We start from the raw sequence: 21,560 nt of genomic DNA, 5'->3' as shown, positions 1-21,560 counted from the left end.
GGTGATTCAGGTCACTTGAACAAGAAATGAGCTACCTGTGGCAACTGTTCCTCTGTTTCACCAAGGTGATTGTGACTCATGCAATATGCATGGGAGGTGGGTGTTCAATTGAGGCTGATCAATATTCCAAAAGTGAAAGAAACACAGCAGATATGAAGGGCGTATATGTCTCTGAGTTTATTCACGGAGGAGTGTATGATGAAACCTGTGGGTAACTGCTCCGTCCACTCACAACTTTGTAAAACTAAGTTTATCCAGTAAAACAAGACCAGGTACAAGATGGAGGATCCTCTGAGCTGCCTTGGATGGGGAGGAATACGTTGGCTTTTATTAATGGTCCTGTACTGAAAAATGGAGCGTCCCAGTTTCTTTAATCATTACAGCACATTCACAAGTTTCAAAATGGAAAAAAGTCTCGACAACTGCACAAACAGTTTTTTTTCTCTTTTGTTTTTTTTTCTCTGTCCCAGGACTCAATGCATAGGATTATACAGTTAGAATACAGTATTTCAACATGTTTTACAAAGATTTATATGGTATAGGAAAACAAGAAATAAAAATAATAACTGCACAGCAGTAAGAAAGGTCATTTGTCGAGTATAGATAGTCGTTTATCGTACACACTGTGGAATAGCTTCAAAACACAGGGCAAAAAAAGAACATTGGAACAGTTTTGCGCTATATTCAATCTACATAAAGATAACCTTTGATTTCAGACTAATTTAGGAATGCCAGACATTTTCAAGGGAAACCCAAATCACATTGGCCACTGTATACATTTAATCGTTTTGGCCTTAATGCCTCAGCCACCAAAGTCCTACTAAGCACACGCCACAGACGCCCAAAGGAAATGCACACATTGAAACTGCAACCAGAACAGAAATCATACTGAAAAGTTTTCAGCCTATTGGCACACAAATGGCTGCAGCAGGGCATCTAGCATTTTAGACAGCACACATAATATCACAAGTCCAAATACATTGCTGTGTCTATAGCACTATCATCATCATCACCTAGGTTACCAATAGAATAATTTAGAAACAATATATATGTATCATCCTATTCAATAAGGCACATTTTTGGTTAAAGAAAGGCTCTGAAATAAGCTTCTTGCATCAACTCTGTCAGCGAGAGAGGAGTCAGCAGTAAACAACAGTGGAGACAAGGATGGAGTCTGCAGTCGGCATGCAATTAAGATCAAAAGCCTCCCCTGCTGATTCCATTATACAGAGTGCCACTCTGCACCGCGCTGAGTGGGCAGTGCCAAGTGCTGTTGGTCGGGATGCCAGGGTGCCACGCTGAGACGGCAGGCAGGCAGGCAGACGGGCAGGCCTCGAGGTCTGTGCAAACCTCTCTTGAGCCAAGGCAGGAATCATTAACATTCTGGGGTCTCTGAAGCTCGTTACGCTCCATCAACTACACACATCCACGATCAGATACAGTGACTACAATTTTATCATCTGTCAACAACTAAACCTACAATCTGGGGATGAAAACATGGTGGCGTTTAATGGCCCGAGAAACATCAAACCCTCATTCCTACCCTGTGGACACCTCGGCTCTGACACTCAATATTTCAATAACAATTATGTACATGATTGAACCTGACCTCACCAGCAAAAAAGAAATAAAAAACACCTTTATTTGTTCAAAACAAACATTTTAAGTACCAACTGCATCTCCAGCAAGTTATCAACATCAGCAAACGGCTATTTCATAGCACAAGAGGCAGAATGCTTGATGATTATTTGGAACATTACAGGGTAATACTAAAGAAAAAGTGGCACTAAAAATCCTGAACACTAAAAATCAGTTTGGAAATCTCTCCATCATATTGCTGAACTGCTACTGTATGCGAATACATTTAGTAAGCTAATGAGACCGTTGTCAACTCATGGTATTCTGACGTTATTGCAGGGCTAGAATGAGTGACATGGCTCCATGGCAGAACAGATTTGCTTCTTGCTAACACAAATAATAGCAAGGAAATGTATCTAAAAAGTGATGCTCACTGAAATGGCTCTAAAAAACCTTGAAATGTCCCTCTGTGCTTTAGTTGAAGTGGAATGTATCATGGCACTGTACAGTAAAGGGAGACAGACTGTGCTATTATCGACTTCCCCAAGCACAAATGGCAATCCAGCCAAAGAGAATCTGAGTCAAAAGCAAAGACTTTAACTCAAACCTTTCTGAACCCTCTGGGGACCCGTCATTCATACGAGCCTGCGCGTTGCTAGATTAACCAGTGCCCTTGTGAGGACCCTTTGGTCTCCGTCTGAAAGGCTCGGCGAGAGCGCGGGCTCCAGTGTGTCACTGTGTTAGGGGATTATAATGACAGAAAGCAGGCGTCCCTTCGCCCTCACGCCTGACAGTAGGCATCCTGTGTGTGCACACACATTCTCAAACACACACACACGCACACAAGTTTAGCAACACGCAATCTGTTTCACATGTTGTGATTCACACAGACAGCTACGCACACACAGGCTAATAAAAACACTATCCGCACCACAAGGTGATCCATTTAAAAAGATAATTTTTCCTTATAAAGCTTTCCGCATAAAGACTGCACGATAAAAAAAATATATAATACAATTCTTAAAACCTTTTCTACACAGACAGAAATTGAACATCTGATTATCTCCTGTGCCAGTGCTCCACAGAAGGGCTTAATTCTCAGAGAGGTCTCTGCAGCACTGCATTGTGGGAACAGTATTCAGTGAAGCATGAGTGAGCGTGCAGACCTTTAAGGTTTGGCAAGTGAGCTTTAAGGCGTACCTATGACAGCGTAACCCATCATTTCCTCCCCTTTTCGCTCTCTTCCTGCATTTCATTAGTCCCTGTTACTCCACAGTCCAGATAATACACGCCCATTTGAGTCCCTTCTCACCTTTCCTTATTTCCACCTTTTATTCTTAAAAGACAAAATAAGCCCCTGTAGTCACTGGCTGTATACTATCATTCGTTCACCCCCTCCCTCCCACCCTGATCCTCCCTCAGTGTGTTAGAGATCAGTCACTTTGTTTTCCAGGGCGGCTGCTATCTGGTGGAGCCGCAGGGTCAGCTGTTTACTCTGGGCAGCTGGATCCTCGTCCAGGGACGCGATGATCTGAAACAGGGAGGGAAGGTGAGAAGGGCATTAATTGAAGGATATAAGGAAGGAGGCGGATATAAAAAGAAAGGAGGAGGAATAAGGCAGGGGAAGGGGAAAGAGGAATGTAAAGAACAAGGGCAAGAGACATGACAGGGGATGAGCAAACAATGAGGAGGAAAAAGGGCAGTAAGTGGGAGTGGAGGAGGATGTCATTTGACATCAACAGTAACGTCATATAAGCCGTTATTGTTTAGCGAGCCCCACTTAGGGGAGACTGACAGGCCCATTTGTTTATCCAACTTGTTCATTAGGTTTTGTTTATCCCTTTTTCTTGACCTCGAGTGGCAATGCACAATGGACGCTTAAAAAATCAATTCCCAGAGCAATTTTCCAATTCACATCCCACAGAAATGCTTTCAATTAAAATTTCATACAATCACTCTTCTGGCATATCAAGAGTGAAGAGAGAGGGGAAAAAAGGAAAAGCAATAATATAGTGGGCAGTAGTGCATTCAGTGGAATAGCCTCCTTTGGGTGTGATAGGAAGAGAAGGGCCTCTTACCCCCTCGAAATATTTGCTGGCGTATTGGTAAAGCTGATGGAGAGCCACTTGTGTGTTGAGTTTGTCTGTGTGAGCCTGGAAAACATTAAAAATAATTCAAATGTTAAAGAGAGAATGCTGTAAACACCAACATAAGGACAAAGGGTTAAATGAGCAATTTGATTTTTATCGTCAGGTATTGAATAACATCTCAAAGTTGTAATATTGTTATTAAACTTTCTGGCTCCTCTTGACCACCAAGTAACAGTAGTCCTTCATTAGATTAACTCAAATAGTTGTTAATATTTTTGTTCTTGTTATGTTATCATTTCCTTACCTTTAGAAAAAAGACACTTTGAAAACATCTTGTTACAAAGACAGTAATGTAAACATGTAGAGAATGTCAGATTATACAAACTCTTGGGTGCATACAGTATACACTATATACAGTAACACTGAGGCCAATGCAAAGAGGAGGCGATAAAGAATCCACCTTTCACAGATGTTGAATTCATTTTCAGGTCTCCCTTTAATCCTCTGACATTTTTATCAGTCTTGCACTGAGTCTCCTTTGTTTTCCTTTTATCTTTTGGTTTCACAGCCTCTCAGTGCAAGGCAGAAACAGACTGAGCCATATTGTTAAAAACTGTTCTAAGATCATTGGTGTGAAACAGAGAGATGAAAATTCCTTTTTTTTTTGTAACCAGCAGATCCGCCAGAAGGCTCAGAGTACTTTGGCTTTTTTTTAGTTTTGTCTCTAGAGTGAATTTCTCCGTGAAGGTTTTTTCCTGCTAGTTAATTTTAACTTTTTTAAATTTAGGCTACATATTTATCGGTCTGCCTAATTACTTCCGCCAATGAGGTTACGTTCTTTGGAGAGTTTAAGTAATAAACAGAGTTAAAGTAATAAACAGATCTGGATGAAATTTTCAGATAATGTTCAAAATAGGATAAGGAAGAATTTGATGATTACAAAGTGATTACATTTTGGAAGTGATCTGGATCACCGTCTGGATCCAAGAATTGTTTATCATTGTGAGATATGGCCGTTTTCATTATATGTGTGTGTATAACTTCATGATAAATGGTCAAATTGCTTTTCAAAGCAATACAAGACAAGGTCACCATAATTTCTGACGGATGTAAAAGTATGACCCAGATCCTGGCAATATTCTGGATACTAAGATCCGTAATATGAAATTTGTACTGGGTCATCATTTTACAAATCCGCAACTAACACCAAATTGTAGCAGACAGTCTGCTGAAAGGAAGTATAACATTAAAGTAGGACTAAAGCGTTGCGTGACAATCACAATATGCTTGGCGGAGGTCTGCGCTCTCTGACTGCTTTTCTAGTTCCAGCATTTATTTCATCTCAAAATTTTGAAGGCACATGTACTTTATTATTGTCTGCATATACTTTTGATTCCCGTTTATTTCTGCTGATCCACCAAATTACCACGAGGGTCCAAGTAAAGTTGCTTGGAAAAATCTCCAGATTAGTCTGCTGTAATGCTCTTTAACTTGGACTTTCTAGAAGTCAGTGAATTATCTCCAAAGCAGCAGGAACCCACTCAGGCCAAGAGCATTACACACTTCTAGTTTATAAAGCTTTGTTTCCCAGTCTCTTTCTGACAGGCTCATTGACTAGATATACCCAGATATCCAAATCACCAGGCACTGGTCAAAACTAAACCAGGAATCTGCAGAAGAAACAGTTTTAGGTCTTTAGAAAGTCTTTTAAAAGAGGTCATGTTTTTCTCTTGTTTTCTCAAGTGTTTTTAGTCCTATATTTTGGCTCTAGGAGGGATGGAGCTCTGTGTGTGTGTGTGTGTGTGTGTGTGTGTGTGTGTGTGTGTGTGTGTGTGTGTGTGTGTGTGTGTGTGTGTGTGTGTGTGTGTGTGTGTGTGTGTGTGTGTGCTGAATGGTTCGGTGCAAGGTCATTGTATGAATTTGTTTTCATATTTTATAAGTCTTAGAGCTCATTTGTTTGTTGGCTTTGTGTTTGGGTTTTTTCATCTTCTGCTGAGAACATTAAGTTTAAATTTGAATGAACAGTGAGAAACAAACAAAATTGAACTGAACTGAACTGAGAGAATCACAGGAAACCATAAATCCCTGTGACACAGTATTGGTGCTGTGAGCTGCTACCGGCCTGTCTACTGCTTGGCCTTCTATAACTGTACTAAGAGATCTATTGAGTTACTGCTAATGAAAGAAATCAGAATTACGAATCTGCTTTTATTAATGAGAATTCACAGAAAGTACAAACTAGGAGCATAAACCTGCCTTTCGCGTGCATGGGTCAAAAATCAAAACATGTTTTCCCATAATTTCAAGATAACAGCAAAAAAGAGTGTATCTGTATTCGTGTTACCAGCCATTGCTGTTTTTTTTACTTCTAAAAATCAGGAGCTGGTCCATCAAGAGTAGCTTTTAGGGGAGATAATTATTTAGTCAGATTTCATTAGGCCCTCATCACAGAAAAGGATGCACTGAGATGACTAATAAGTCATTAGTGATTAGACCTCCAGTCAGACCTGGGACAACTGGAAATGAAGAGTGAATTATGATGGAAATTTGCCCTTTTTGTTTGTTTTCTGTTTCAGTCGCATCAAGACTCAACTAAGATCTGATGTTTGGTCTCCTGACATTTTTCATCTCTTCACAGTGGAAGAGTCACACGCTATAACTATGTCAAGGCCAAGTGTGTTCCTATTAGCCAGATGAAATACCTTCTCTTTAGTTTATTTCAACTCTTTGGGAGGAATTTCAGTTTTTTTCAGTCTGATATTTTTGAGTTACTCTCAAAAATGTGTGTAAAAACAGGTAGGCTCAAAGAAACTTAGTGAGCTGTAAGATGAGTTGCCAGCAACACTAAAGAAACCAAAAAAGCTCCTCTTCCCTGTTGTTGTGATGGAAACAACTGCGTGCAGCATGAAATCAGAAAAAGTTGCTCGAGGCATGAAGAGCTGATTATTGACAGGCTTCGAGAATAACAACATTAGTTTGTTTTTCTGAAGGTATCTGCGCCTCAGGGTCTCTTTTTGGAAGTGTTGAAATTCATTACTTAAAGCTACCATAGGGGGCGTTAAATATCTACAAGAAGGACTGTGATTTTTACCATGGAATGATTTCAGTGGCACAGAAAATGACAGCTGATTTTCTCACCCGTGACACTTCTGCCAGATGAGTGTTCATGTCCTGGTCACTGACGGGTACCATCTGCCTGATGCCCTTGTAGTAACTACACACACACACAGTCACACACACAGACGGGGAAGAAAAGGGCATAATCACTGCATTGTGTAAGTGTTATTGACAAAACTATTACAAGAGGCATTTCTATCTGACATGAAAACAACAGATCGAACAAACATTGCAAAGTGCTGATGGGACTTACTCATCCACCATCTTCTTGTAGGTGGAGATCTCCTTTGCATAGAGAAGTTTGTTACTTGGAGAGTCCTAGAGACAAAAAGTTGACACAAGAGTGAAAACAAGGCTCTTTAGATTGGTTATCTTAATTGATACGCTTTTTCTACATCATTTGTAATACACTTCATTCTCATCTTCTCCGTCATTACCCCATCTCCGCTCTTCCTCACCCACTCCACTCACCCGGCTGAGTTTGTGCTCACTCTTGGTGCAAGCGTCCATGAAGGTCTGGGCGATGACTGAGAGCGAGGCATCCACCACTTCAGACACGTGGACATCGAAGGTGAAGTGAGGATTCTTGAGGATGTTCACCCAAAAGCGCAGAGGAAGGCTGCACAAAGTTAAAAAAAAAAAAAGGGGGGACAAGAAAGTGGTCTCATTGCAGTTGTTATCATTACTGTTGCTTCAAAAAGGAGGAAGTCTCATCAACCATATTAGATCTATGAACTCATTTGAGTCAGGAAAGTTTTTTCATGTGTGAGCGCACTTGCCTGAGGTGCCATTGAGTGCACTACAAGATAATAACAAGGATGGAGAAAAGCCTTTCTTCTAGGTGTCAGTTTACTCAGAACAATACCCTCAACTGTCACTGAATATTACTATTTCATATTACGCTGACCTCTTGCTGAATCATTCCTGTTGAAAGAAAATGAAATGAAAACAATGAAAAACCCTCAGCTACTTCTCTCTCAATAACAAAAGGTATCTTTGTTGAACAGCAGTCAATGGGGCTTGTCTGCTAAAATGAATAATGATTACAAATGCTCATTTTACAACAAAACCTTGACCTTTTGAATTCCAGCACAGCCTAACAACCTAATGCAGCGATTACTTGAGGTAACGCATGAGTACTCGCGCTAATTTCCCTTCTGAGCAGGAAAGAACACATACCCTGAGCGCATCTTTGAACCCTCATGTCAGCTTGTGAATTTATAAGAAAACAACAGAAGTTTCCAAAAAAAAAACCCCTTTCCCTCCCTCTTTGAAATCTTCACCATCTGAGACATGAAACGCACACCGTGTAAAATTCAGACTGGTTTGGCAATATCTCAGGGGGGAGGCTGCACTGAGAACACAATAGAAGCATAAAAATAGCAATGTTGCTGTAATCACAGAATTAAATTAGCTTGGGACATAATTACCATGTTTGTTTGTTGTGCTTCGTACACACATTCATATTTAATACATGGCCCTCAGTTGATTTGATAAACAGAACGGGTGGATGCAGAATGTGGCGTGGTGTGGAGTAAGTAATTAAATCGCTCATCTCCTGTCCTTGTGTGGGTGCTCTCACCAGCCTTACGTCAATCACCAGCATCAACATGCAACACGGCGTCTTGTGTGCTTGAGTCTTAGCCGACGCGACACTAATTTATGTACTTAAATGTCGCATGGGAGCAGTGGGATTGAGATTGCAAACTAAGTGAGCTGAAATTGTGCATTTGAATTCAGCTGTTCCTTGGATAAGTTTTGGTTCTTAGAGGTACTGTACGTCTGCAGCTATACGGCGATCAGACTTGGACAGTCAGTGGTGGGAAGCAGTCATTGACTTACTGAATTACTAAAATTGCATTACATACATTTTTAAGAGATTAAATTTTTTTTATCTGTGTTATTCTTTATACTTCATACACTAAATTCAAAAGTGGACAGTGTACGTTTTCTCCCCATTTGAAAAATGTAATGCACTCTTTTTTATTAAAGCAATTCCTTTACTTTTTAAACACTGAGAAAAAGCAAAAGTCTGTGAGTTGTTCACAATTCTACCTAAGACTGATTTTTCTTCTAGACTTCCAGGAAAGCTTAATTTAAATAACTGTTCAAGGCCCAAAGCGGTAAAATAAATTGACCAATATTTCAAACAGAAACAGGAAAGTGAAAACGCTCTAAAAGAAGGAGTTCTCCTTGAAAAGAAAAACTCCACTGAAGGTAAAAAGTAACAAAACATTTGATGTAGATCACTCAGGTTTTTTGGAAATCTCAGAAAACAAGTGTGCTTTGGATGGGGTCTAAAGACAAAGAGGGATATGAGCTCTTTGTTTGAAGTGTTTAGGACTTTTTCAATGGCAGACCTTTCTGCTGGAAACTGACAGAAATGACAGTTTGTGAAGAAAGCGTGTTGAAGGAGAAACACATTACTCAAAACAACATAAGGACACAACTTGAAGAAAACTGGAGGGAAAAAAGACCCTTAAAACTCATGGTTTAAATGTCAAACATAAAAGTAATACATGAGGAGGCAGGACTTTATTTTTTCCAAGCATGCATCAGTTTAAGGAAGTTGTACTGGTAGCTGGGGATCTAATTTTGCATGGGAAATTCCTCATCTTGTATCTTGTCTCTCGTGTTTTGTCAAAGTCTTTGATCAAATAATTCATTTTTAAGTTATCTCAGTATTCATAAGTTACACTCTCACAATGATCAGTAAATTCACATGTGTAGAACTTTTACCTGTTAGTCTTCCAGATATGGATGGTCTCTTCATCCACGTTATTGTGTTTCAGCGCTTGCTCATCCAAGAAGTCAAAGAAATATTTGACAGCCGGTGGCACCACTGCCCCCGAGCACAGCACGCTGCGGAAGAAGTCATCCACAAACTGCTGCAGTGTTCCCTGAAAAGGGCCACAAATAATGTGAGACAGGGCAGAGACGGAGAGCGGAGCCAGAAATATCACAGCCTGGAGACACGACTATTTGCACATAATGTGAGAGTAAGTTTTCTGGCTTTTTTGACACTGTTTCGGCATCTGATTAGAACTTTTCAAACCCAGAAGCCATCACTCAAAGATAGTGCTGTGACAGAAAGAAAAGACTAATAAAAGTATAATTACTATCTGCAGGATGCCAATTAAGTAAATGCTACTACTCTGGAAATGTCTGATGAATATAATGATTCAGATTTTGTACCTTTACAGAAAGGAGTCGTGTTAGATAAATCTCTGTAATGGCTTTGGTCATTGACTTGTCCTTTATGCTCCCTCGTTTAGACTTGATCTCGTCCAGTTCGTCCGCTGGCCTCACCAAATGAAACACCTTATCATCTTCCAACAGAGCATTCCCTGTCAGATAAAGAGAGAAAAAACTTGTTAAAAACTTCCTTTAAGGAATCTTCTCCATATTTATTCATGCACGCCCTCACTGAACATATTCAGATGACTAAAAAAGGAGTGTATTTGTCAACTGAATTTAAACGCAGAGAGAATATCAGAGTAGACGAGTGAAACAATAAACTGCTTAGAAATGCACATGAAAACACAGAAGATAAAAGAGCATATTATTCTAGCATAATCTAAGTGTGCTATACATAAAACAGCATCTATTAGCATACTAAATAACAGGAGGGATGTTGACAAAAGCCCAAGGGAAAAGAAACAAAAGGCAAGCATTATATTATCAAGTAGACATCTGGTCTGTACTTGTTGGGGTTCAACACATGTGTGTCTTTGTGTGTATGGTTTGTGTCTTTGGAGATACATACGCTCTTCATGGTTTTCCTGGTTCTGATCGTAGTTCTGCTGAGTGTGAAGGACTCTTGACAGGACTAAAGTGGCGTTGTCTCGCACCTGGAAAGCAGATGACAGTCTTGTGTTGGAGAGAAGTCATATGTTACAGACTTACTTCACACATCTTAAATTTAATAGGTACAGAGCCTGGGGTCAGCAGTCTCTTTTAGGACTAATTCATAATCAATACAATTGAGTGGACCGCAACATCAGGTCTCTATAGGGGTATTTACAGGCCATTTTCTTTGGCGTCAACCCTTTATTGACCCCAAAGAACCTGTGATTAGCACTACTCCAACACAGCCCATGGATCTATGGCGGCAAGACCGCACGACACAGGAGCAACAGCAGCACTCGCTCAGGTAGCATGAATGGAAGAGAAGTACCTTTGAAAGAGGGGGGATTTAAGTGGCTGAAAAGCAGGACAACGAGGGGATATTTGCCGGTGACCTTTATTTTCCAAGGATCAATACAGTGCCAAGAAGATTTAGTGTTGTGCTGTCGCCGTTGAGAGCTGACAACAGCAAGCTAAGACCAAGCTCTTTCAACTGCCAGCTGGTGAGAAATTAAAAACTGCAGGCATGTCGCCAAACTGGAAAAAGGCAAACAGCGGAGGAAAATGGCTCTATGGTTAATTCTCAGATGACTGATTTATGGTCACAACCAGGCTCACCATGTTTCAAGAAAATCTTTACCTTGAGCACAATCAATTATAATACAACAGCTTGAACACTGCATGTTGTCTAAACCTGCATTAAAGGGTTTGTTTTGTGTTACATGACCCTGATGTTTGATTTTAGTCATAAAGGCAGATTTATTTGCAAAACATCCCAGCTGATACAGTTCAGAAGCATTATTATTTACAAGGAGTCATGGTTTTGTCCTCCTTTGAATATTCCCTCTGAAGCTCTGTTTTTGATTAATTCAATGTGAGCAACATAAAATTTGACATGAGATCTTAGTTATTTGTCATCTGTTCCCTCATCAAAAATTAGTAGTAATTGGGACCAAAAGAAGATTTAATCCATCATCTTATTTGTGATTCCTAAGAAACAAAGTTCAGTCTCAGTCTCTCACAGTCTCTTTTCTTTCAGTTTGTTCTCGTTGAGATGTTTGCTGATAGAAATATGAGACTCCTGCCAGTTCTCAGTTCTCCAGATGAAAGCATACTCTCGCAGTCTGAGTTCTTAAAGTTGTTGAACAGATGCTTATTTTTTTTTTTAATCTCAGTTAAGAGAAAAATGACAAAACTACAAGCACTTAAAAATTTGTCTGATTGTGATGGTTTAGTCAGACAGACTGAGCTTCAAAATGTCTAAAAAATGCTCATTCAAAGATTTAATTTAAAGCAAAGATGAGGAAAGTTCAAGCACCAAGCTAAAACAATCAGTTGGACTTGATCAATTTTCTTTTCTCTCATAAAGACTGAATTATTATATACACAGAAAAAAGCTGCCACAGATTTGGTAGAATAGCTCCATCTCTGAATGAAATGTAATCAAAATAGGCCACACCCCCCTCCCTGACATCCACACACCCCCATACTGCTCCTATTCCCCTGCTTCCCCTGCCACATGGTATTTTCAGTAGTTTGAGATTGTGAATTAATTTGAGCAGTACTCACGTTATAATGTGCCAGCGTGTTGATGCGTCTCCACCTGCCCTCTTTTTGAGAAGTCAAGTCCAGATCTGACAAAATCTGCCCTGTTGAGCCCGGCCGCCACTCTGTGGTGAAGGGAGGAAGAGAAGGCGAATCTGTCAATCACTGAAACCATCACTGCAAGCTGGAGGTGGACTGTAGTGTTTCCCAGACTGTCACCATGCATCAGTGTCAGCTTCAAGTTTGACACTGATTGCATTCATTTCATCATGGGTCACTATTACCTCCAGGTAACAGCGTAATAATTGGGTTTGAAAATTTCTCTCTGTCTTGACTGACTGACACACTTGAGTTCATTTTTAGTGAAAAAAATGTAGGATCAGTAGTTTTGAAATAATTTAAATCAAATTCTGTGATTTGCACCTGAGCATTTTTCAGTTTGAAAAAAATCTAACAACAAACCTAGGCTGGGCACCATCTGGGACGTGTGATTCATTTACAAGTTCCACCAAATACAAGGGAGCTCTCTCTGATTCACCATGAAAGAAGATGGATCTCTGCTTATCTAAAATGTATAAAGCAATGAGATCTACAGCAAGCGTGGGAATAATAAAATGGCTTTGAAGTTGGAAAACGTCCACAGAGCTTTTGGCTTTCATGTGGGTCCCCGAGGTTTCTGGCTACAGTAGAAAGTAAAACTTTGTTTAGGGATGAAGGCATTTTTTATCCTGCTGACACTGAATAAAATCTTAACCCTGAGCGAAACTTTTCTTTTTTTCCACAAACAGAAACAGGAGAGATCGAGGTAATCTATGAAACAATGTATAAAAACAGATAAAGCCTTAACTGTTCTGACGACTGTAGTCTGATAGAGCCAAAAATTACATTCCAGTCAGGACTAAAACAGCTTCTTCAGTTTGGTATTCTCACCGGTCCTTGTCTCTTATATTAACTATGATAATGAGATCTTTTAAGCTTCATCTCATTCTCCTCTTAGGTGGTCTTCATTAACTCACCCAGTGTGACGCTGTCGACCTTGGGCCTTTGGGAGTATGGCAGGTTCCTGTACACCTGCTCTATGATCTTCTCTTTCACCTGCGAGATAGTGTCACAGTTCAACACCTTGACAGGTGTCACATCTGGACCCTCTCCTTGCACCAGCACTTGAAGGGTCTGAAAACACACACAGGAAAAAAAACAGCACATATTAAGCTCACATGGCTCACACAGTGTGGGCAGATCTTACGCACCTACGCACGCAAATGACAAATATGCAGAAATATTCAAACATGGCCAGAGCACCCAGCCACCCACCCACAAAAAAAAGAAGGCACCCACACAACCAGGTCACTCTTTCGGGATGTTGTCGTCATGGCAACCGGGTAATAGGCACACACACAGACACAGACACACACTCTTCTTTGACACCTGAGAGGACTCCTGTCACCGTGGTCGGCTAATAACCAGGGCTCTGCAGGAGCAAACTCTGACCTGCCTCACCTCCCACAGTCAGTCACTCTGTCAGAAATAACTGACCACTTCACAGACTCTAACAGGACGTGCAGATTACCCAACGCTCACCCGTCCAGCTGCATTTGAGGTGAATTGGAATAGCCGGCTGTGGATTAAATCCAACAGGAAACACGGCGTCTGCCTGTGAAATCAAGCTCATCGGGTTTTTTTCTCCCTCTGTAATTCAATCACACAAGGCGATCCATCACGGTGGGAGACATGTAATTCAGGCTAATTTGATAATTGTCCTCGACAACGCCATTACCCATGGGTCTTTTTATTTGTGCTGACTTTAACAGAAAACAGCTGTGTTCACATTAGCTTCCATTATTGAAACACGATACAAAAAGCTGGATGAACGCTGGCTTTTCCTGACTCCTGAAAGCTGCCTGATGGATGCAGAGCGGGTGCAGGCGGGGAAGGTGACGGTGGGGTTTGTGGAGCCAGCTTGTGCTCTTTAGTTGTAACGACTTGTAGTACTTTTTTCAACCCTGCCGTGCATTTTTCTGCTATATTGGAATGTGCTGCCTGTGTTGCTTTTTTTTTGAGCTGGGAACATTGACACTGAAAATGGATGTCACACAGAAGCGGGCAGTCGCCTGTGGGTTTTTTGTGGTTACTATAGCAACTACAATGTGTGTGCGTGTGTGTGTGTTCATGTGTGTTTCTGTGCGCCTTTGTATGTGTGCATGTTTGTGTTGCTCAACATGCAATCTCAAAGCAGTGTGTGGAGTTTTTATATCCTCAGTCTGAGTCTCCAACACTGTGTGTCTCAATGTTTGTACAGAGCCTATTTTGTTTGTCTGAGTGTGTGTGTGTGTGTGTGTGTGTGTGTGTGTGTGTGTGTGTGTGTGTGTGTGTGTGTGTGTGTGTGTGTGTGCGTGTGTGTGTGTGTGTGAGTTTATTTTGTCCATCTCACCAGGACAGAGTACTCGACATCGTCGCCCAACAGGCCCGTGTCGTTGAGAGTGTACTTGGCTTTCTTCACTCTGGCGTCCACAGGCCCTTTCTCGATCTGGTGCTTGATGGCTCGGAACAGTTTGTACAAGGGCTCGCCTGCAGAGTCCTGAACACAGACACAGAGACACACAAGCACACACATAAAAACTCATTAAGAAGTTGTCTCTGATGTTTTCAGGAAGCTAAATGCTGTGATTAGCAGTTTAGAAGACAGAGAATTGTACATTATCAATACTCTGTACTAATAAAGAAATTGAAAAATCTTTGCGCTGAGCTCGTAGTTAAATGCTGCAGCATGTCATTATGAAGCATTTCTGTTGGAGCTGACATTTACGAGATTGACTAATCACTACTGAGCTAATTAGCCTGTCTAAAAAGCATGTACAGATACTTGGATTCATCTTTGAATAGATTTACATTTACATTTCAAGTGACTCATTGGGTTACCTTCAAAAACTGGTAAAGGCAGATGGACATCCAGTTACACAGCATTCTTTCCACCACCGTCTCCGACCTGGAAAACACATGGAATGATCTGAATTTTATTTCTGAAGGCGTAAAAGAAAGGATTCAAAACTTTGACATGGTTTCTGGGAGAGTTTGACATTTCTTTTATACATTTTTCAAAGTTTCGCATTTCGTTATGATGCTTGATATTCAATTCTGTGTCTTGCTGCTTGAATCAGTGTGTCTCATTTCAGGGCAGCTAATCGGATTTTAAAATGGTTGAAAAAGGTGTACCACAAGGCTCCTTGTTAGGTCCTCTCCTATTTTCTATTTATATTAATGACCTACCACAAGTTTGCTCTAATGCTCACATTCTGTTATATGCTGACGACACTGTACTCTACTCTTCACAACACTAACATCGCCCAAATACAACACACATTACAATCTGACTTCAATTTAATGCAAAAACGGTTTTCTTACAATAAGCTTCTTCTGAATAAGTCAAAATCTTGCGGTATGCTGTTCTGCTCCTGACCTATCTCCTTGCGATAGTCAGTTAATTTTCTTGATGGAACAGCATTAGAAAAGGTTGATGAATTTAAATATTTGGGGGTTTGGCTTGACTCCCACCTATCTTTCAAATGCCATATTGAATCTATTGTGAAGAAAATTCAATGCCTTTTGAAATTGCTTTGTTGCTCCAAAGAATGTTTCTCTTTTAAAGTTTGGAGAGAATTGTAATGCAAATGATCCTGCCAATACTTGACTATGCTGACATTGTTTATCAGAATACATCAGAAACAAATCTTGGTCCTCTTAATGTAGTTTATCACAGTCTCTGTCGATTAATTCTCAGATGTCCATATAAAACTCACCATTGTCTATTGTACGAGTCTCTCAACTGGCTATCACTCAAAGCCAGAAGGCAGTTTTGCTGGATCCAGTTTGTTTTTATATGCAGTTATTTTAGTTTTTTCCTTTTTATCTGAAGCAGTTCTTAATACCATTAACATTGCAAAATAGAGTCCGACATACAAGCAATCTTTTTGTTGTTATCCCCAGAATCATCAAAGAAATTGGCCGCCGTGCTTTTAAGTATAAAGCCCCAGCTGACTGGAACAAGCTCCCTGACTCACTAAGGTCAATTACATCCTATCTTTAAATCTCATTTATTTACTTATTTACTTATTTTCCCTGCTCCTGTTTTTTGATTTTGCCCTTTATGTTGTTACCATTGTCTACTTATCTACTTGTTTATTTACTTTTGTCTGTTTTAAAAACATTATTTGGTTGCTGCAATTGGGACTGACTCAGCATATGAGAGCACTGTATGGGTGTGTAAGTGTGACTGTTAGTGTATTTGTGCTCTGTTATGTTGTTGTGTACTGTAATTTTTTGTTTCTTGTTTTCTATGTGTGAGATCTATGTCTTGTTAGGACCCCCTTGAAAATGAGATGCTCCATCTCAAGGGGCTATCCTTCTGAATAAATGAAAAATTGAAAACGAAGTATTTAAGTTGAGGCTCCAATAAGGAATTCTTTGATCACAGCCTTTTTGGTGCCAACTGTGGACAAAGCTGTTCATTGATGGTCATTGTGCTGATCTGGTCTTGCACACACTTTGGAAAATGTAAAATCAGTCTGTTTCTTTAGCTTGCCAATCGCCTTGACAAGAATAGAAATGAACTTTATTCATCATTGCAACAAGTGCAACAAAAAACAAACAACCTCATGACAGGATAAAAGGTATTCCAAATGTAATTATGGGATACCATAGGCCTTGCACCCCTCATAAAGAGGGTACAATCTTTGTTACAGCAGTTGCTAGTTTGACTCCCAGCCTTGACCGTATTCTCAATATTTCCTGCCTCTCTTTGGCCCTCTTATCTCATAAAGACGAAACAAAAACACCCAGAAATACAATAAGAATTTGAATTTGATTTTCACTGCTGGTCCTGAGCAATTATACTAATTTTCATGTTTGCTTTAATAGCTTAAAACCCTCCCACAGTGGCTCAAAGGTTGTCCGGGAGGCTATTTCTCATGGTCCATTTTCACAGTAAAATTTTCAAAATACTTCTTTGTTGAGACAGCCAGCAAATGTCAACAAGTGAATTCCTGCACAGCTTGACAGTGTCAACCAGGATATTTTAATTCAAAGCTCATGTCAGTGGTCACTTGACTGATTGCTCATCTTAATGTCAGAAATCCACTGGTGGCGGCCCGTTGTTAGCGGCTAGCATGCCTAATTAGATATCTTGTATATAAGGGGGCCTGTGTTAGCACAATGGCCTAATCAACATAATGAGCCTCTCCACTGGGGGATAATTAAGACGTGTACTTGCATAACAGCCAGTCAGACAGTGCTGAGACACGGCAGACAGTTCAGATCACTGCCCCCCACCCCCACCACCCCTCCCCTTGCCCAGCGCTGATGAACGACTGACTGTACCGGCAGACAAGAGGGTCCTGCTGCTGAAGGAGGGGGTGGACTGTAAACGATTTGACCTTGACATGATCATTACAGTGGAGTAGAGGAAAAACAAACAAGGACGACTAAAAAAGGATATTCTGTCCTGTGGGCTGTTTACTGCAATCAAATGAGCCGGTTGAATGTTAGAGACGCTTATAAAAAAACGAAGATATGATGTGCCAAGTGAGGAGGCATTGTATGACTAATTCAGGGTAACGTGCAAATACACTCAGTAGTATTACAGAAAAAATGTCTTAATTAACTCATTTCGTTCTGATGTTTCCTCCAAGCTTTAGTGACAAAAGTTAAGTCAAGATCATGACTGCTCTATCCTTAAGGTGAAAAAGGCAAATCCAAAACTAGAATTTTGTGCAGGCTGTTTGTAGATGCACTTCACATAAGATGCAGTTTGATTGAAAAAGCTGATTAATTCAAACACAAAAAAATGATGAACAATCTATTCTAGCATCAATCTTTCAAAGCCTCTCCAATAAAAACAACATTCTGTTACAACACTGTTCCCTAAATCAATTTGCAGAATGCTAACACAATTTGACATATGTTTGCAGTACAATTAAAACATAATGGACATAGAGTACATATTAGCCTATGCCTCGTTGGTTAGCGGCCATAGAAAGGGAAGATGAAGAAGATGCTTAAGGGAGACAACAACAGAAGAATCATCCAAGACTTTGTGTGCCGAATCCAAGACGGAAAACAGAAACAGAAGGAGAAGCAGAAGGAGGAGGACTGGAATAGATCAAGCGGCAGTCTGGCTCTTCGTAGTGGACTAAAGCAGTCAGAGGAAAATTTAACAGGAAGCGTGGCAACAGAATGAAACAGTCTTCTGCATCTTGAAGCAAATCCCAGTCCTCTAAAACTGGTTTATAATGGAGCTGCCAGGATTCAGACATGGAGTGATTCTAATCAAAGAGTTAAGGAATAAGGACATCTTATGATCTCATGGTAAACAGTGCCAGATAGACAGCCGACAGCCATGTGGGCACCCTTATGAGATGTAGAGCATCAGTATGATCACATGCTTATGATGACAATACCAAGGTTTGCAAATTAGCACAGAACACAAAGTGCTGCCTGTTGATTTTGCAGGCCACTTTCAACCTGAGGATGCATCAGATAAAAAAAGTTGAGGGTGATTTCACCTGGTCCTTGAGTGGACTTGAGTCTGCACTCAATTTTCGTTTCAATTCATGGCATTTTATATTTCACTCAGAGTGTCAAACTGAATGGAGAGGCTGATCAGGCATCACTCAAAGCTCCTGTAAGATTTTTTTTTAGCAGTTTTTGAGAACAGACTGATATCAATACTGATGTCTCTTTATGAACTGATCTAATCGAGTCATCTTTAAAATGTGAAATTTTAAAATCTGTAGCAGCTGCCACAGAGCAGGCGTCAGATGGAACGATTTAGGACACATGCAGAAACAGCCTTTTTGTTTACATTTTCCAAAGCAAATACTTATAATAAGTGAGATGATTGACTGTTGGAAGAAAGCAGGATTAGAACATTTTCCATATAACATTAGCAGCAAATCAACATGAAAAAAATCAGCACTAAAAGGGGGCACCAAAATCAACACAAACTGCAAGTTGTTCCTAAATGCAACTAAATGCTGTGCTATACTGTCCTTTAAAGTTCAACTATCTCATCCCATAAGTATGCTGGTCACTGATTAAAATGTAAGGGGATACCAAAGTCTCAAAATTCATTTTCCAAACCACTTATCCTGTTCAGGGTCGCGGGGGCTGGAGCCTATCCCAGCTGTCATTAGGCGAGAGGTGGGGTACACCCTGAACTGGTCGCCAGTCAGTCACGGGGCTGACACATAGACAGACAACCTTTCACACACACACTCACACCTACAGACAACTTAGAGTGATCAATTGACCTGATGAGCATGTTTTTGGACTGTGGGAGGAAGCCGGAGTACCCCGAGAGAACCCACACATGCACGGGAGAACATGCAAACTCCACACAGAAAGGCCCACCGGCCAGGGAATTGAACCAGTAACCTTTCTTGTTGTGAGGCAGCACTAACTGTTGCACCACTGGCAGCCCCCTCAAAATAATTTTGCACAAGTTTTTCTTTTTTTAAACAGTTTTGTATTTTCAGCAGCAGTTTTTTTTTTTATCTGATATACATAAATCTGAGCTGAAAATTCAATTCAAATATTATGAAGCAATGTAGACCAGGGTGACTATTTGGACTGGCTTTTATTTCCAGAAATAAATGCATGTCAGTACAAAATGTTGGTTTAAGGAGAGTTTTTTTTTTTTTTTTTGGATAAAATCAATCTTGTTGTAAGCGCTTGTGCCTATAAAAGATAAGTAGGGTACCAAAAAACATATTTCAAGATTTATTGTACACTAAACACAAGTGTTTGTACGAAATGTCAAGGTAATCTAACTGAATTTGTTTAGATATTTCAGACTGCAGCAAAATTGTTTACCCAGCATGCAGAACTGCTTTGCCGTACCTAAACCTGCTCGAATAACAGGAGTGAAAAGTACGGCTCTCCAGTTTTCAATAATTTCTCACGGAGCAGAACTTCTCACACACCAAACTGAGCACTGGTGTTTAGTAATCATGTCTTGCTGCACTAATGTCCAGTGAACAGCAGCTCCTCACTCACCTGCGCAGCATGAGTTTAGGATTCTTGCTGTGGACGTATTCCTCCATCAGCTCCAGCAGCAGCGTTCTCATAATGTCCGTGTAGTATTCCAGCTTCCCGTGCAGAGCCACTGTCAGCAGGGAGGCAAAGTACACCTTGGCCCTGGCATTGAAGTCATGACTACGCTCCAGAGTGCGAATAAACTGTAAAAGAGGCACCACACACAAAAAGAAACAACAGGAAGAGGAGTAAAATTAATAATGCTGGTGAAGATCACACAAAGACACACAAGTCTTTAAATAACACATGCCTAATGCTTGTGAAAACAATAATTATCAAGGTAAATTCAATTCTGCCCTGTAAACCACTGTGGCTTATAAGAGATACCACTTAAAGGGAGGGGAATCATCCACACATGCAGTGTGCAGTTAACACCTCAGAGGATTTTTCTGTGCCAGCTTGATTGGATTATTAGGAATCTTCACACGTCTTCCCCTGTTTCTCACTTCAGTACTGTAAGTCCCTAACTGCAGTGTAAAGAGTCCTTAAATCAAAGGAAGAATTCAGAATAGATATAAAGGACCTCACAGTATACTGGCTCTAGATAAGGCAGATTTGGAGTGCAGACAGATGTAGGACAGTTCACCCTAAGTACTCTAGGAAGTAAATCAACATTTGCGATCTAGTTGGCATGCTGATATGAGTTCATATCTTTTCAATCACCAGCAAGCCCTCAAAATAAACCAGAACAAACACAGAGTCTGTCCCGGTATGTTTTATGGAGGATTTTCCTGAGCAGTCACAGGTTGATGACTCAGTTAAAATACACGAGAGAGGCAAACTTTTCATTATGATGAGCAAGAACAGTTAAATTTGTTCAAAAGCAACACAACAAATCTAATTTGTGAGCAGCTCAAAATGAGATGGTTGCCATTGCACTTGCAAAAGGGTGTGGTCTAAAATCAGGCTTCTTCTCAGATTTCTTTCAAGATGAGAAGGGTTTGTTAAAAAAAATCAAACCAATTTAAACCTTTTTAGGTTTTAAGTTGATTTAATCTCTAAGTGAGCTATACTGAATGAGGCGAACTAAGACTACTTGTTTTAGTTAAGCTAAGACTGATTAATGTTTCATAACACAACTTTTTAAAGACAGATGTGTCTTAAGCCATGCTACATGCTAGTTTGCACCATAGCGCTACCTTCCAACCTACCAAAGAGAAGTGTGTCAATATTTTGTTGGCTACCAGCTGTGTATGGTATCACATGATGTTTAGCTATACAAAGTGTAAAACCTTTCACTTGTCATGTAAGAATGATTGTATCAGCAAAAAGAAGACAAGCATGTCAAAGCTAAAA

The 21,560-nt window shown here is 40.3% G+C and overlaps 1 protein-coding gene across 2 annotated transcripts in view; it reads right to left on the bottom strand.

Annotated features, from left to right (window-relative positions):
- Positions 1–445: 445 nt before the first annotated feature.
- plxnb2b (plexin b2b) overlaps positions 446–21,560 on the bottom strand; it is a 151,392-nt gene continuing 130,277 nt past the window's right edge. For both annotated transcript variants that reach the window (XM_074676725.1, XM_074676726.1), the window contains 13 exons: positions 20,226–20,407; positions 15,096–15,162; positions 14,608–14,754; positions 13,193–13,349; positions 12,201–12,301; positions 10,552–10,636; positions 9,981–10,132; positions 9,525–9,685; positions 7,257–7,404; positions 7,039–7,103; positions 6,807–6,882; positions 3,657–3,731; positions 446–3,109 (listed from right to left, as the gene is read on the bottom strand). In XM_074676725.1, the coding sequence (XP_074532826.1) occupies positions 3,005–3,109; positions 3,657–3,731; positions 6,807–6,882; positions 7,039–7,103; positions 7,257–7,404; positions 9,525–9,685; positions 9,981–10,132; positions 10,552–10,636; positions 12,201–12,301; positions 13,193–13,349; positions 14,608–14,754; positions 15,096–15,162; positions 20,226–20,407 (1,521 nt within the window). In that variant the 3' untranslated portion in view covers positions 446–3,004. The remainder of the gene's footprint in view (positions 3,110–3,656; positions 3,732–6,806; positions 6,883–7,038; positions 7,104–7,256; positions 7,405–9,524; positions 9,686–9,980; positions 10,133–10,551; positions 10,637–12,200; positions 12,302–13,192; positions 13,350–14,607; positions 14,755–15,095; positions 15,163–20,225; positions 20,408–21,560) is intronic.

The sequence above is a fragment of the Halichoeres trimaculatus genome, unplaced genomic scaffold, assembly GCF_033239565.1.
Source record: "Halichoeres trimaculatus isolate MK-OKI-2021-1 unplaced genomic scaffold, fHalTri1.1 fHalTri1_scaffold_10, whole genome shotgun sequence".
In the NCBI taxonomy this organism is placed as follows: Eukaryota; Metazoa; Chordata; class Actinopteri; order Labriformes; family Labridae; genus Halichoeres; species Halichoeres trimaculatus.
This window is presented reverse-complemented; position numbering and strand designations above follow the sequence as displayed.